This window comes from Astatotilapia calliptera, chromosome 23 (assembly GCF_964374335.1).
Source record: "Astatotilapia calliptera chromosome 23, fAstCal68.1, whole genome shotgun sequence".
In the NCBI taxonomy this organism is placed as follows: Eukaryota; Metazoa; Chordata; class Actinopteri; order Cichliformes; family Cichlidae; genus Astatotilapia; species Astatotilapia calliptera.
In genome coordinates, this window is record NC_137443.1 from 5312808 (window position 1) to 5329751 (window position 16944).

The 16944-nt window shown below is 42.1% G+C and overlaps 1 protein-coding gene across 9 annotated transcripts; it reads right to left on the minus strand.

The window, feature by feature from the left end:
* Positions 1–278: 278 nt before the first annotated feature.
* On the minus strand, positions 279–16156 carry cbarpb (CACN subunit beta associated regulatory protein b). Of its 9 annotated transcripts, none has more exons than XM_080296876.1 (11): positions 15879–16156; positions 14805–15005; positions 13891–13963; positions 12662–12825; positions 9086–9147; positions 7950–8112; positions 7318–7489; positions 6866–6988; positions 6163–6397; positions 5473–5662; positions 279–4521 (listed from the first exon to the last, which is right to left on the minus strand). In XM_080296876.1, exons 3-11 carry the CDS (start codon positions 13936–13938, stop codon positions 3003–3005), a joined length of 2676 nt encoding a protein of 891 aa, XP_080153002.1. In that variant the 5' UTR covers positions 13939–13963; positions 14805–15005; positions 15879–16156; the 3' UTR covers positions 279–3002. The 9 variants fall into 9 exon arrangements, with proteins under 9 accessions (XP_080153002.1, XP_080153001.1, XP_026015296.1 ...); XM_080296875.1 differs by having other exon boundaries at positions 15875–16156; XM_026159511.2 differs by having other exon boundaries at positions 12680–12825; positions 15879–16155.
* Between the last annotated feature and the right edge of the window lie 788 nt (positions 16157–16944).

A 16944-nucleotide genomic window follows, 5' to 3' on the forward strand; every position in this document is an offset into this window, starting at 1 on the left:
TCCGTTTCCAGTCTACGTTGTATACCAGAAGGACAGATTATAAGGTGTGAAGAGGAAGGCAGCCATTTGAAAAGTTCCCTTTGTAGATCACAGAGAGGATTTGGCTTTACTCCCCAATTATTTGGAGGAAGTGATAAGAAGAGGCAAGAAATCAATATGAGCCTAAGCAACAGGGAAAAAAACATGAAATGAGATTCATGAGAGGGAACCTTATCTGCAATCCTTTCCCATGCCTTGATTAACAACCATTCCCTAGAAATGAGGCACGCTATAACCAATTTTGCTTCATTCATTTATTCACAGATTGGAAAACAAGCCTAAAATAACACTTTTTGAAAATTATTTGGTCCCTCAAGGCTCAATAGATTCAGATCATCAAAAGCAAAGTTGTTAAGAAAATTTATCTTTTCTTTTTTCCTTTGAGAAAATAAGCAGTTTACTAACAAGCAAGAAATACAGAAATACTTCTACTTTCAAAGAGATAAATTCCACAAAATCTCGTTGTTTACAGCATCCTAGAATGACTCTTAAATCCCATAAAATACAAAATCTCTAGTCACACCAGTGTTTTGACTTCTGCATTAAACAACTGAGCATTAAATATGGACTGGATCGGTACCATTAGTCTGAGAAAACATGAAGATTTGCACTAAAATTTGAACTCATGCAGACCAACACATTGCTATGCATCAACGCATTTGTCAGGCTACTGGTTAGTATACAAACACCATTTACCACAGTGTCCCCAGTTATATAATATCTGCCTAAACCTAATAAAGGATATTGATACAGTCTAGATATTGTGATATTGTGCTTGTATACACAGCAAACTGTAATATTTGTACAGATGCACTGATTTCAGTTCAATCCTTATGGCCGTTTTCTTTTGTGGCTGCTGTTGTCTCAAACTGACTCACGTTTGAGACATTTTGGCTTTTTGGGGGGCGTTTTGTGGAAAACATAGCGGTTTTCCTCTTTAAGATTAACTGTCAGGATGGGATGAATAATTATCAGCATGGAGGTGTCATTTCCATCCTAACTGAAAGGGGGATTTGTTGATATTTTCTTCCCTTCCTACTAACTAGCACCAACATAGGAAGAACAATAATTGATGGCACAAAATTGCTCCAGGGGATTGTGGTTTTAATTGTGACATAATTGTTCAGTGTGTGTGTGTGTGTGTGTGTGTGTGTGTGTGTGTGTGTAGGGTGGGTGGTTGGGTGGGGGGAAGACAAGAGCAATTAAAAAAGCACTAGGCTCCCTATTCTTTATTTGAGTTCATCTCCTTTATTCTCAGTCACTGTTCTTGTAATAGGAAACTAAGCCTGTGCCTCAGAGTCCACTTAGGAGACTCCTGTCACACAGAGGAGAAAGATCTAATTTGGGCAGACTGTAAAGGAGCATCATCATCATCATCCACCCAAACAAACAGAGGAGGATAATGTTGTCTGCTCGGATATTTCACTTCAGTCCTTTCAACTGCCTGCATGGCACCAACCTCAAAGAAGGGAGTAAAGGGAGACGGGGCACGCGAGGAGGACTCCCCGTTTCCTTGTACAATTAATATTCAACACCATCATCTACAGTGTTCCCTTTTATGCATATTCTGCATTGAATTCTCTGCCTAAAAAGCTTAATCTGATGATGTTTTTTTTTTGTTTAATTTAGACACAACTACAGCTTGTTTTTTATTGCAAAAAAAGCTAAATAAGAGAGAGAAAAAGTCGACTTAAACACAGACACTTTGTTCTGATAGTTTTATGACCTTTCAGGAAGCCATAAAGCCCCCGAGGGAGGAATCTGCTGCACTGTCAACTTTCTCAAGAAAATTAGAGGAGGGGGGGCAGAAATTAGAATGTCATATGTTGACAAATAAAGCTTGTTTTGTAAGCATGAGAGAACATGCCTGCCTGATTAATTCAGTTGTAGCTTGATATCTAATAGCTTTTATGTAATTTCTCTTATCATGGCTTTAAACACAACTCTGGCTCTGTTCTCATTCTTAGTGCAGTGATGCCCAAAGTAATAAAAGTCATAGCTGATGGATCTTTGACTGATGAAGAATCATTGCACCAGAGTGCTGGATCTTGTCTAGTCTGATAGTTCTTCCTGTTGGCAGGCAGGACGTCTCATTTTTAAACCTGCCGCACTGTCAGTTTTCGCTGTCATCTAAGCAAGCTAGACATACAAAAATATATTACTGCTCATTAAACAAAAAGTTACAAGTAAACAAGAAATGTGTCACAAAGCCGAGAAGCATTTTCAATCACACAGTTGGTGATAGAGGATGTCCTCAATTTGACCTTTTCTGTCATCCGGTCAACCAACAGGCTGGACACCACTGATCTAAACAACCACTCTGAATAACTCCATGTAGCGTAGCGTCTTCCTTATTTGGGTCAATCTTTTTAAAGGAACTAAGCCTACTAAACTAATTTAACTTTTTTAAAGGGTCTGTGTTGCCCTGCAATAGGCCACATCAAGATAATTTATGATTCATATAGTTCTAAGCAATCTTTGAATTCACAACTATGTTTTTACTACAGTATTTACTCTCACAGCACTGGTAGGTAACTGTTTTGTCCACTTCACTAGCCTTCTACTTGTCTAATAGCACCTGGTTTCACAGTGGATCAAGGAGTACAGAGGCCATAGCAGCTCTCAGCTTGATTTACTTTTACTGGAGAGCAGAGACAGAAAGACAGCAAAAGAGGCATAAAGAGAATACACACACAAAGAAACACTTAATGAGGAAGCAGTTATTTCTAAAATTGTATGATTTTTGATATGTTGATGTTAGTGAGCTGTAAAATGGGAAGACTCAACAGCTTTGTAATGCTGACACTTGCAGGGAGAGAGTGGATACATTTCTGGTGGATCAGCTGTATCTACGGTTATCTGGGAATTGGTGTTTAATTGAAACTGAAGCAAGACAAACCAAACAGAAAGAAATGAGTGTATTAGCAGACAGGAGGTTGATGAGGAGGACGATTGGAGCCCTGCTACACTGGGCTGTGGTCCGGAGAAGCGTGTGTGGCTGTCACGGTCACACACTCTGTAGCCGTGTCCTTGGTCCTGCGAAGGCCCGTGTACAACCTCTCATCCAGGTTAGCACTCAGTTTGTCTGTTAGCTCTGCTGTGATGGTTTGTGGACCGTATCCCGACGAGTCGAGCAGCTGACGTGAACGCTCATCTGGGGGTTCAGAGGGGTGGCTAGACTGTCTGCTGTCATCCTGAGGGTCAGGCAGCTCAGTCAGTCCTCCGTCTTTCTCTGAAATGGAGGGATGAAGAGGTGAAGGGGAAGAGGTTGTGTGGTCCTCAGTGTCTCTGACAGGGGCGCCCTGCACCTTTTCTCCATCCTCAGATGTTGTGAGCTCTACCTTTGGAGTTTCAGGTGTGCTGCTGGTCCCATCGCTCGTCTCCTCGTCAGGAGCACTGACGATGCGGGGCAGCGTACTGTGGTAGCTTGTGTCCAGGGGATAGTTTACACTGTCACCCCTCCGTAGAGGCGTCCGCTGTCTCTCAAAGGAGGACTGGAAGTGTCTGACACCAGGATCGCTCCACTGCTTGTGGCGCTGCCACTGCTTGCGTAGGTGGATTCGGGACCGGTGCTTTCTTAGTGGGGACTCCTGCTGATCAAACTGAGGGTCATGGCGGAGAAACTCATGGAAGAGCGCATCTGTCTTCTCATCTATGCTGTAGTCTCGGCGGTGCAGGGTTAAATGCTGAGGTGGAAGCTGCGCAGCTTCTCGAGGAGAGAGCACATGACCATATGGAAACCACCCCAGTGAACCAGCACCTGTTTCGGTGGAAACTCCTCCACTGGCACCCAACAACAACTCATCTTCAGGCTCCTCCTCGAAGAGATGAGATTCAAAACTCTCACCTATCGTGCCAGTTCGCCCTGCATTGGTGAAATGATGCCTTTTCTCGTGGGCTGTTCTGTCTTTGGGGCTGCTGGTGATGCTGCTGCTCCCAAACAGTCGCAGATCTTCCGGACCTCGAGACGGAGCCTCTATCGACGCGTAGCCGCTGTCCATCTGCAGTAATTTACGAGTCCCCGTTTCTCCATCATTGCTCCCTCGCTCTGAGTCTGTGCTTTTCTGTTTCTTCTTTTTTGACTCCTTCACCTCCATCTTCTCATCCATATAGACAAAGAAGTCCTTGTCATCCTCCCCACACTCTCCCTCATCCCCTAAATCCTGGGATGGGTAGCTGGGGAGACCTCTTTCTGTGTCTGTTCGTCCACCAAGTGAACACACACTGTCAGCATCACTGCAGACTGAGTTCCTGTCATTGTTGCTGCTCTGGTCAGAGGCTGCGTACTGTTCGAGAGTTGCACGTAATGTCCAGATGTCTCTGTAAAGTGACTGGGAATCCTGGGGATCAATGGGGTCGGATTGGTTTGCACTTTCCCTTCTAGCCAAGGACAGCGCTTCCTCTTGGGGATCAGGGGACAGGCCAATCACCCCTGGTCCTCCATGGCTGCAGCTGGGCTCCACCATCACCTCTACCTCTACCCTGCAGTATCCACACAGGGATGGAGAGATGAGATAAAATGAAAAGAAATAAAGAGACGAGGAAGAAGAGAAACAAAGAGACATGCAACACAAGTGTCAGTGAGCATTTACCTAAATAGGATGTTAATCTGAGACATGGTCGTGTTCACAGAGCACAGAATGATTATCATGACTTGCAATGGTTGCAGCTGCATGTCTCTAAAGTGATCTTAGCTGAACAGCTGAAACTGCTTAAACTCTGGAAAGGTGCTTTCATCTTAGGGCAGGGAATTTTAATAAACGTAATGCACGGAGCATAACATGACCTGAGGAAATGAGCATAAGAATCATTGCATTTCTTTGTTCACAGAAATGGATTTTATTTTCAGCAATAAAACAAATGTACACCAAAAACATTGATTTGTTTCATATTCAGTGTAAGAAAATAAATAGTTATGTAAGAAAATATGTATGAGCATTAGCAGTTTTTGTTGCGTAACATAAAACCCTAAAAAAAACCTGCACTGCTATAATTGCAAACTTATATTATAATCGTACTTTTGAAAACATCATTACATTATCAAGTCAGCAATGAAATGGTTTCGTGTGCCTGTTATAAACCCCACGTCCCAATTCTCCGCAAGGAATCCTCTCCATGTGGCTCAAACTGATGGCATTGTTTGAAAAGACAGATCAGACTTTGGTTACAGAGTGTTCACACTTAACTCTGCATTGTCTGATATCATCTAATTAAGGATCATAGAAAAACAATTAGTCTAAAAAAAGACAAGATGATAAGTTACAGTTTTATTTCGTTTAGGAACTTTTGTGTTAACGCACTGTGGTGGAGAATTAGGACTTTGAGTTGTAAATTACTACAAGTAGTTAGCACAGGTTTTCTTGCTGAAATAAAGAAATGAGTGCAAGGCAGCAAAGCAGTGGACGGGATGAATGGCAAGGGAATTAAAGATACCTGCCGAGGGAGGGGGGTGGTGTCGAAGGAGGCGAGAGGAGGCATGTGGTGGGCTGGCTAGGGCGATAGGTGACGTCATGGGTGCGGGCAATGTATTGGATGAGGTCTATATGATGTGCATCGTTGTCATCCTGGTCCATGCTCTCACTGGCGGCCCGCTGGCGCTGGAACTGTCTCCTCTTTGGAGAGCCTGGCTCGCATCACACATGAAGAAAGAGCTGTGAGTTATAGGTGTATGACAGCAGGAGTGAAGTAACATTTAATTCAGCAGAAAGCTTCTATTAACTGCGGAGAAGATTTTGTGATGTTTTGGGGGTTTTTGGGTACCTTGGTATGACAGAAGAGGCGCGTGCAGACAAGTGTGTATATAGAATAAGGAGGATCGGTGTGGAGGATTTACTCAGGGGCTCAAATTGATTTGGAACAACCAATCTTTGCGTCACTGAGCCATCTGTCTATTATGCTTGTGTGTACATCTCCACCTCAGTCAAAAGGCAGCTCACAGTTGGTTGCTAAAGCCTGCTGCTTAACCATTGTATGTTTACCAAGAGAGAAAGCTGGCACAAATACTTCACACACAAATAAACCAAAAAAATAAAAGTCCAGAACCAGGAAGAACTATTTGTACTTCCTTGCTGCACTGGTACTGATTTTTCTCAAAAAGAATATCACAGAGATACCATCCATTACCTCTGGTGTCCAGACTCGATGCTCTCTGGCTGCTGTCCAGCTTCCATTTCTTGATCTTGAAGTAGGGACTGGCCCCCTCTAGACTAGCATGGCGCCGCAGTTTAGTAAGGAACTGCAACACGGGCCTCTGGCCTGCACCGCCACCAGCAGGAGAGGCACCGCTCCCCAGCACTGCTGATTCTCCCACACTGACACTGCTGCCTCTGCCCCGAGGCCCCACTCCCATCATTTCAATCTGAGCAGAGAAAAACATAGTCAAAGAGAAAACCTGCCAAGAGTAGTAGTCTGTGTAAAATCCTATCCGACAGTGATGTTCCTTGTTTACCCATCAGCCATCATTCTTGCTGGTCCTCCCTCAGGCTACGTGACCCTCTAACGTCTGTGTGGATGACTCACTTGTTGACTGGCTTGTGGGTGTAAAGACTGACTGACTTAAGAAAATGTATCACTCTACAAATGACTAAATATTCATTCCACAAACTCCATGTTGACCTAGATTCTAAACTAATGCCTTGTTTACTTTTTTCATCGCACGACCTCTTACAAATCATTTATATGCATGCTCAGCATCTAGAAGGCCTTTGGATTTATGTATCTTTACTGTGTGGCTCCTCAGCAATAAAAATGTTGTGTGACACCATCCTTTGTACAAAAACATATTAACAAGGTGATGTAGAATAATATATTGATATATTTCACTCACAGAAGTGGAGCTTGGCTCTTTGGTGCTGTCCACCACAGAGTTGAGAGCATCTCCAGGGAGGGCACAGCTTGGACTGACACTTAGGCTGGTCAACGCTGTTTGTGGCAAGGGACACAGCATTGGCTGCAGGAAAGCACAAATAAAACTAGACTTTGTTATCTTATGCATAACTGCTGTGCATTTACATTCTTTTAGAAAAGTTTATTTTTTGTGTTAAAGTAACAAATATCAATTAATTTCAAGGACAGATTTCCTTCTAGGCTGTCATCCCAGCTTTACCTAAATGGAAAATTAATGCTGGGTCTGTTGAAATGATCCCTGAACCCTATGTTTGGACTCATTAGGTTGCCGGATTTTCTTGACCTGACCCAAATAAAAGATGTTTTAATTGGCCCTGGTGAATACTAATGACTATTGTTACATCAGTACGAATGGCAGGTCAAGGCTGTCACCTGGAAGATGGAAAGGGCTGACTTAGCAACAGGGCGCGTTGTCATCGTGATGGTGTTCTCTGCAGAGTCGCACTCGTGGATGGTGACTATCTTGAGGGCCGGAGGAGGTATGTGGAGGTTTGTGAGCCGGGCATTCTTCAGATGATGAAAGTCACCCTCCGTCAGAGTGTACCTGAGGTGGAGAACGCTGAGTTACTAAAAAACTATAAATTGCTGACATGAGTTGCATGAATTCTTCATGAGTGTTGAATCATGAAGCTTATCTTTGTATAAGAGGGAAACGACCAAGGGGAGATATTTGACTTCAAACCCATTAGAACTACCGTGATTTCTAGATTTAGGCTTAAAGAAAAATTAGTATTTTAGAGTCGGAGCTTTAAGGGAAAAGTAGGGCAGTGAAGTAATAACAAAGGGTGAGAGCTTTTTGTGTCCGAAGCATACATAATGCAGACTGATTTTATTCTGAACTCTAAAGTAACAAACGCATGTGGGACACAGTAAAAGGTTTAGATACTTTGAGCTCACAAAGAATTAAGCACTGGCGTGAACCTACATCAGTGAGTGGTGAATGCCGATTCAACAACACAGAGATTTGCAAATGTGGGCTGCTTTGTTTGTGTTGGCTTTCTAACCTGCGGCCTTTCTCCTGGGTTTTCTTGCCGTGGTCGAAGAGCGCAGCCTCATTGAAGGAGACGCGACGGCCTGTGGGGCCCGTGGAGAGGAAACGCTCTGTTTCTTGGTCATGAGAACTGGCCATGGACAGGCAGTCTGACTCATCCACCCTGATGGTGATTTCTGCCCAGAATGAAGGAAGAGGAGAACGATAATTACATAAATAGCAAGAGCACAAGGACAAAACAATAGAAGAATAGAAGTAAGTGTGTGAGCTCAGCTGTAATGCTGGTCTGTCAGTCAGTGAATAAACTGCACTAGTACAAAGTGAAATATGGAAATACCATTTATGGATCCCACTGACTTTGGTGTGTTTTACTCCAATCTGACTAACAGGATACAGCTTTAATTCATTCAATGAAAATTGCTCTCTACCTAAGATGGGCCGATGCCAAACTTTGTAAGAATCATGCTCCCCAGAGGAAGTTCCCACTTTCATCTCCTGTTTTTTAGACCTCTGTGAAATGTGTCAGTGTGGTTTTGTGTCTCAGCAGTTATTTTAATGGACTGCCTTCAAATTTTGCAAAAGCATTCATGTCCTCCCTGGGATGAATTACATAGACTCGTGTGCTGGGTTCATGTAACGAGCGGTGTTTAATATTACATCAGGATGAATACACAGCATATTACAGCGCTGAAGAAAACGTGTCTGATTCAAGTCCCCATGGGTACCTCTCTTCCTACTCGTTTCCTCTATTGCACTGTGTAATAAAACTATAAAATGCCCCCCAAATACTGGAAAACTAAATGCACTGCAAAAGTAGTGTGGTACAAAACACATGCTACCTCTAATATATCTTGTTCACTTGACACAGATAGCATTCACTGGTAACACAATGTCAAAATGTTTTCCTGGAATTGCACAGCCATTTCAGCTAATTGGGATGAGATCACAATATTTTAATGGAATAGACATTACACATTTGTGCTGACATGATAAAAATATCCATGCCATCATCCCATCTCTCCAGTTCACAGCTTCCCCATCTCCATTACTTCTCCCTCACTCACTTACTCGCCTCTTTCTCTCCTGTCTCCTTCTCTAGCCCTCCCTCACATTTCTCCTTCCTTTTTTTTTAGTTCTTTTTTCTCTTACCATGGGTGGGCTGAGACTCCTCCAAGTAGGTGTTGTTGGTTTTCTCAGGGTCATTGCTGGCCCTGGGGCACACAAAAACATTCAGATCAATGCAGTGACATGATTACCCCTGAAGTCTGTCTTTCATCTGATGTACCCCGCTGATGCAGGCAGGCACTCTGGACACCACAGAACAAGGCCTTATGATCAGTGTTACTATCTGACCTTCAGCTTAGTCAAAATAATGCACCTGGGGCCACATGCGTGGCAGTCTGTGGTGATACACTTAAAACTGTGTCTTTGCACGAAAGCAGAAATGTTGCATTTTTTTTGTCAGACTTATGAAACTGCACTTATGCGTGGCCTTCCTTTATACAAGTCCATCACCATAAATGGTCACGTGTGCACAAGCCTCGCTCCGTCCTTATCCATGGAAGGTTGTAAACACTCATGATGTAAAAGTGCTGTTTCCACTGCAGATTATTAGACGAAGGCTAATAAGACAACTGCAAAGAAGAAGCATATTTTCACCAAATGTAAAATTCAGAGAAAAGTCCCTGTGTTATATTAGGTGGTCCCAGTTCTGCTATCACAAATAGAACAAAATTCTGAAAGGAGAAAAGTAATGCAAGTTGTCAACTCAGTAAGTTCAAAAAAAAGGAAAAAAAAAGGAATTTTTCTGAGACTACAGAGATCCTTCATCCTTATGCTCAACAATTTTCTACAGAAGCAGCTATTTAAAATATGTACAGTTTATCCCTCCAATAAATAAATAAATAAGAACCTCACAGAATTTATTACATACTGCATTCTTCACATTAACATTTGTTAATGGTACATTTTAATTGTTGAAATAGAGGTATGTGTCTGAACAGGTGTAAATTAAAAATGCATGCTCTGTGTATGTTAAATGTAACATATTATGGCTTACCTCATTTTGTCACAATTATGCTGTTACAATGGCTGCTCATATTAAGCAATAAGCATCTGTTCATGTGCAAGTAAACCCTGTGCACCAAATTCTCAGGCTGCTCCATCCCCTCTGTTTCTGACAGTTTTCTCTTTCTTGGCTCTGTGTGATGTTGGTCAGAGTAGATATACTTAATATGGTCAACCAAAGCACATAGCTCTGGCCGTGACTACAGAAGTGAAACACTCTGTTTGTAAGGGTCATCCAATCAGAAACAAGGTAGCTCAAAGGGATGAGGAAGCTAAAGCAGCTGATTTCAGACAGATGATCAAGTAAGAAGCTGCTCCAAGACACATTATAAGACAAATGAGGACTATTGAGAACTACTCTAGAAGAGTCCAAGAATTTAAATGTTGAGTGGGAATTTAGCATAATAGGTTTTTTCTGCTTCCCTTATGGTAAATGGTAAATGGCCTGCATTTGTATAGCGCTTTACTCAGTCCCTAAGGATCCCAAAGCGCTTTACACTACATTCAGTCATTCACCCATTCACACACACATTCACACACTGGCAATGGCAAGCTACATTGTAGCCACAGCTGCCCTGGGGCGCACTGACAGAGTGCCCCTTTCATGGAAATATTACACATTTCCATGAAAGGATTGATACTGTTTCAAAAACATACATATGTACTTCTTTTATAAATAACAGTGCTGGAGTGGGAAGATGCGTACGCATGGTTTTGTGTGGAGGACAGAAAAACTGCGATTCCAGTCAAATCTGATGCAAGCTGCTTAAAATGGTGTTTTTTGGTCCCAAAATATGTTTTTTAACAATGTTTTTCTCCTTGGAAGTTATACTCCATCATCATTGCTGTTGCAAAGTTCTTTCAGTGTCACGCCTCTCACTTGAGTCACTGTTACATTTATACATTGAGTTCTTGTGCTTTATTAATACACTTGCATGTGAACAGCTTACAAATTCAGCGATCAAAGAACTATCAGAATAAGTTATTAGGACTGAAAGTCCACTGTGCTTTTTTTATAAATGGCCTGCTCGAGTGTGTAATCAATGAAGGCCTAAATCATTGCCAGTAACTTGATAACCTTCAGAGCCAGGGGACTTCTTGAACTGATAAAGCATGATGCTTTATTGGATTGTACACTTACACTCATCTTTAAGGACACAGAGGAGATGCACAATAAAGGTCATTTTGTTTAGCAGATAGAGTATCTATTACTCTATAAGCATATCTTTATGCAGCCCTTTTTTGTTTTAACAGCTTATAATTTTTGTTTTTAGTAGCTTATAATCCTCCACAGTGCTGCTTAAATCCCATACACAGGGTCTAGTTGATGAGGCAGAAAAAAGAAACTGAAAGCTGTTCCAGAGTGGTGCAGAGATACAAGTTGTATGTGTGCGTGTGTGTGTGTATGTTGGTGGGTGTATGTTGGTGTGCATTGTGTGGGTGTGAAGTGACTTAAGGGAATTTTCTTTCCACTCAGATCTGTGCTTCTCCTTGTCTTTCATTTCCTCTGTGGCTCCTCCTTTCCCGTTCAGGGTATGCCCGTGAGTTTGTGTGTACATATTCTCAGCGGTGCACACACAGCACTCGTTTGAAACGTAAGATTAATCACTGCCGATGGCGGCTATGAAATCTTATTACACTCATCATTTGTACTGGTCTGTCCGATTCTCCTTTTGCTCTCTCCCAGGCTTTTCACGCCTCAGCCTCTGAGCTCTTTGTTTATCTGCATCTAGGTGCTGTGCACTCATGTATTCAAGTATACGTGATAATGTGTGCTGCTGTAGAGATGGACAAAAAGTCTCGAGGGTCAGCCATCTTGCTGTACAATAAACACGCAAATAAATAAGCATGAATATTGAATGTCTTTCCACTAAGGTGTTCTCATAGCAGCCTCATGGGAGTCTCAACACTCAAATGGAAGACATCGTATAATGAGTTGTTCTGCTTTAACATGCTGAGATGTCACAGTAGGGCAACATTTATTTTCTTACCACCTACTGCAATATAGCTTTTTTGTGTTACAAAGATGCTTTCATTTGTTTGATGGCTCACTTTTTGCCTGTTAATGACGTCACAGTGAAGAACTGGATAATATTACAGGATGCTGTTAGCGTCATTTGCAATAAGCTTTATCTATTATGCATGTATACAGATTTGATAGAAGAACTGGTTTGTCTCGAAATAGCAGTTGCATGAAAGCATGAGAGCAGTCTCTGTGAACAAAATACTTTTATGCTGCTCGGTAAAACAACACCTGTGCACCTGAATCTTTTTTCTTTTCTTTTTTCTGTTGATTTCAAGTTTTTGGAAATTTTCAAGGATGTAGAGTTTGGTATTGTTGCTTGGTGCTAACAGTGACAACAGCAACAGCCTAAAATATTATAATAAAATTTAAACTCAAAATAACCACAGGTGAATCAAACGCACTGAGATACAGTGTGGGCATCACAAGCCTTATAAGGTTATTAGTTCTTAGATAGATAGATAGATAGATAGATAGATAGATAGATAGATAGATAGATAGATAGATAGATAGATAGATAGATAGATAGATAGATAGATAGATAGATAGATAGATAGATAGATAGATAGATAGATAGATAGATAGATAGATAGATAGATAGATTTTTTTATTTTATTTTACGAGAAAAGACATACATAATTTTTGTGTCCCACCTGGCACAGCATTTCCCTCCACGGCGGCAAGCGAAGAGGAAGACAGAGATGAATGTCAGTGTTCCTACCAAGAAGATGGAGAGGATCACCAGAAGGAGCACATAACCATCCTGCTGCTCCTCAACCTCGAGTGGGATCTCCTGAGTCTAAAAAGAGGGAGCAACATGTTGCAAATTAGAGAAGGGAAGTTTCCTGTGTTGCCAAAGTAGGCACTGAAACACTCACTGATGATTAATGCTGTGTCGTTCTGGGCTGATAGACAGAGGTACAAAGGGAAAAAAAAGTCACACCTCCACTCTTCTCACTATGATTTTTCACCTTTTATTTTTACTCTTTCTAAAATAAAGTCATACAGATCATGCCTGATGGCAGAAATTGCACCAAATATGCAACGCCATGCAGAAGTGTGCACCGTGCAGGTTTACTTTGAATGCTTTACAGTCTTTTGGTTTGAAACATTGAAACATGAAAAGCCTGACACCTCAGTAGTAGACTAGATTTGCAGGCGTTTTACGTTCGCAGTCGCACCGTGGAGTCCACGGGATTGATTTAGTCCTGCTGTTTGGTTGGTCTGCATAAAGTAAATCTATAAATACGACAGTGCAATGAATCAATACATGCCAGGGCTATTAACCTGTCTACAGTGTACCTTTAGCTATGGGAGAGCTCTCACAGCAAGGACTGCAGCTGAGTGAATTAAGCGTACATTAGGAGACACTTCACTGAAGTTAAATTTTACTTTTTTCCTTCTGTTTTAAAAGCAAAAATGTGTTCCCGTCGTAAGTTTGATTTGGCTCATGTCAGCTGCATAACGGTACTTTAAAGTATTTTAATAAAGTGATAGATGACAAAATGATACAAGGATAATAGACTTGATTTCAGAAACATGATGAATAGGTGGAGTATTGTTCTGAGCTCTGCGATGGAGAACACTCTGCAAGTGTTAATGAGCATTAGACTCTGACGTCACACTGTAATTTCTCTGCAAGGGGAAATCAAAGCTGAGATTAGATCAGAGATTTAATTATTTCAGGTCCAGGTCAGGATGTTCTCCATTAGCCGGTCATCCAGCCAGAAGAGAATATGGGGGGAAAGTATGGTTCTGGTGCTGGGCGTCTCACAGACACACACACACACACACACACACACACACACACATGCAGGACATACAGGAAGTTTGAGAATAAGCCATTGGTGAAAGGCAGACTTACTGTGGAGTTTTCTGGTAGGCTGTTCCAGACGGTAGACTCATTGCTCATGGTCCAGGCCAACTAGAGAGTCCCCCTGAGAGATAACACATGCACAAACACACACAAATACACAAAGGAAATGACTGTAACTGGAGATGTGCATCAAATCACAAAGTCAGCCTCCAAATGTGCTGCCTTCTATCTGTGTCAATAAATCCAGAAATACTGAGCATATAAGCCTAAAACAGCCATGTAGGCTGATGTGTAATAACATGGAAATTATTGTAATGTGTAATCTGTGTGACAGCCAGTGACAGCAAATAACAATCTTTTCAAAACAGTCATGAAAGACTGGAAGAAGAGGAAGAAACCAAATGGGTATGTTGTTCTTGTACGCATGCGTCGAGTCCGACAGAACATGTAAGCTTTAGCATCTTGGCTGTTAATCATCACCCATAATTCCATATCAGTCCAAAGACTCTATCTACCTCCCCCACACACAGACACACACGCACACACAGGGAACAGAGAGAAACAGCAACTCTTACTAAATACTGGCTCCCGCAGCTGAGTTCCACTACCGCTGCTGGCTCTTGCTCTTACAGATCACAGCCATTAATTCTGCTACTGCTGCACCAGACGCCCACGCATACGCACACACACTAACCCTGGATGGATCTACTCACCCAGCAAGGGAGAAGCAACATGCCAGCAGCAATCAGCACGCCTTGCTCGCCTGCCAGTCACTGCGGTGCTCAACTTCAGCACCACAACCTGTAAGCTATAGCCGAGCTCTTTTCTGCCAGCCCATCTAAAGCCCTGCGTCCACTGTCCAAGCATGAATAGTTTTACAGAAAGCACATCAGTCTGTGGTCAGAATGCTTTCCTTTGCAGTACTGTACCACATCCTGCTTCCTATCAGACAGTAATCTTACCCTGGTGGAGGGCAGTACGCAGCAGCAGCAGTAGCAGCTCTGAATGTGTGTGCCAGGCTGTAGCTCAGGAGTCTCCTCCTCAGCTCCCTTGCTGCATCCTCAGCCACCACAGCGCACCCAGCCAACTGAGCCTGAGCAGCGGTGTTCCCCCTCAGGGCCGACCCACTGGCCTCAGAGCAACAGGACGGTAGTGCTGCATGGCTGATAACAAACACACAGAATGATGCACATTGTTCAAGACACAAATAGTAGGGATTTCGTATTAATGAAACATCTTCTTGGGATGTTCCTAAAACATTAAGCATCATCAAAAATTAGTTACAATTTAAAATAAATGCAATGAAAACCTCTCCCAGCACGTCTTTGGTAACAGGAAGTAAACAACAGATATACTACTTTTATTGACCTGCACTCAAAAATTAAGAAATCCATGAAAGTAAGCTGAAAATCAGTGCATCCTCACACTTTACTGAGGACTGCTTACTTTTGCGTTGTTGCAAATCCCGATGATAGCAGTATTCCCATAGCAGATGGCAAGACACAGGTGTCCCAGCAATACCAGTCAGTATCCAGTCATGCTTAACAAAATTCAAGCATTACCAAGTGCAATACTGCTATCATACAGTGCATCGTTTTCACTTTAATATTTTTAATCTTTAAAAAATATTAACTCGTTTCCGTCCTCCATAGAACAAAGCATGGATATCGTTTTATTTAAATCATGTAATAAGTAGTTTATTAAAATAGATTGCCGCAGTAGAAAAAGCATAAAGAATGCTGTCTCTTGTAGCTACAAAGGGCAATATTTTTCCCTGGAACAAATTAATGGGGATTTTCTCTGGCAGATGTTTCCTACTGAAGGTTTGAGCGATAACAATCTCGCTCTCTTTTTTTTCTAAGTGTAATCACATTATCGAAGGAAATGAAGCCCACCCTTAAAAACTGGTTAGAAAACAACAAAGCCGTTTACATAGATCTTGGTGTACAGAGAGGAGAAAGGCAGCTCACGATTTTGAATTGGGTGCACGAGCACACACAAAAGTAGGCACGCGGCGACGGTAAGCACTCACCTACCCAACTATCCTGGTCCATGCGGGAGTGGAGGGGCGAAGTCAATAACGCGGAACTCTTCCGTGATCACTTTAATGTGGACTTTAAGGCTAAAAGTATTTATGAATGAAACCCCACCGCTTAACACACGCCCACCACCCAGTCAGAGGCGCATCACGTGACTAAAGGAGTGAGGTAAAGCCCAAGTGACGGATGTCAGAAATATCCTGAAGCACAGTTTAGTCTCCACAGCTGCGTTAGAGGAGTCAGGGAAGCCCGAGTGTCTCTGCTCTGTGCTAATATAAACCATGTCACACAGTCAAGGAAACGTGTCTCTTATGCTTACTTATTCTTTTTTTTTCTTTTTTGGCAAATGCACTCACTGAACCTCTAGAGTGAGAAAAATTATTGAAGCATAAGTAGGCTCATATGATCTCATTTACTCGCGCCCGCGTGTGTGTGTGTGTGTGCTTGCGTTTGTGGAACCCTGCGAGTGGAATACTACAACTAAACTTTATCCCTCGGCCAAGCTACCGGTGGGTTTCGGTGATTTACAGTATTTGCCAAATAATGACTCGTTGGCCTTTAATCGTCAAACATGTGGCTGAGACAGTCATATCTTTCATTTTGAGTCAGTAAGAACTGTCCTCTCACAAGGCAGAAGTTGCAATCAGTTTATAGCAAAGGGACTTTCATATATCCAGATAAAAGTCTCACTGACACTGCAAATATGTTTTTTCTAGAACTACCTGGTCAAGAGGGCAGCACAAATTCCAAAAAATATAACATAACAGTTCTATGAAGATATCATAGTGGCCAAAAAGGACTGGATATATTATAATCAAGGACACAGAGGTAAACTAATGCAGGATCATTAAGATACTTACAAAACGACCGACCCATTTTTATTTAATTTTATGTATAACCCTTCATAAATCATACTGACTACATTCTGTATATCAATATATGTAAATATGTTTGACATTAAAAACACACAGAGACACTGGCAGGCGTTTACTGGCGACACACCGGTTTGCAGGCTTTTTACAGGGGTTTGGCGCCATCTCCTGACGCAATGGGGATTACATTT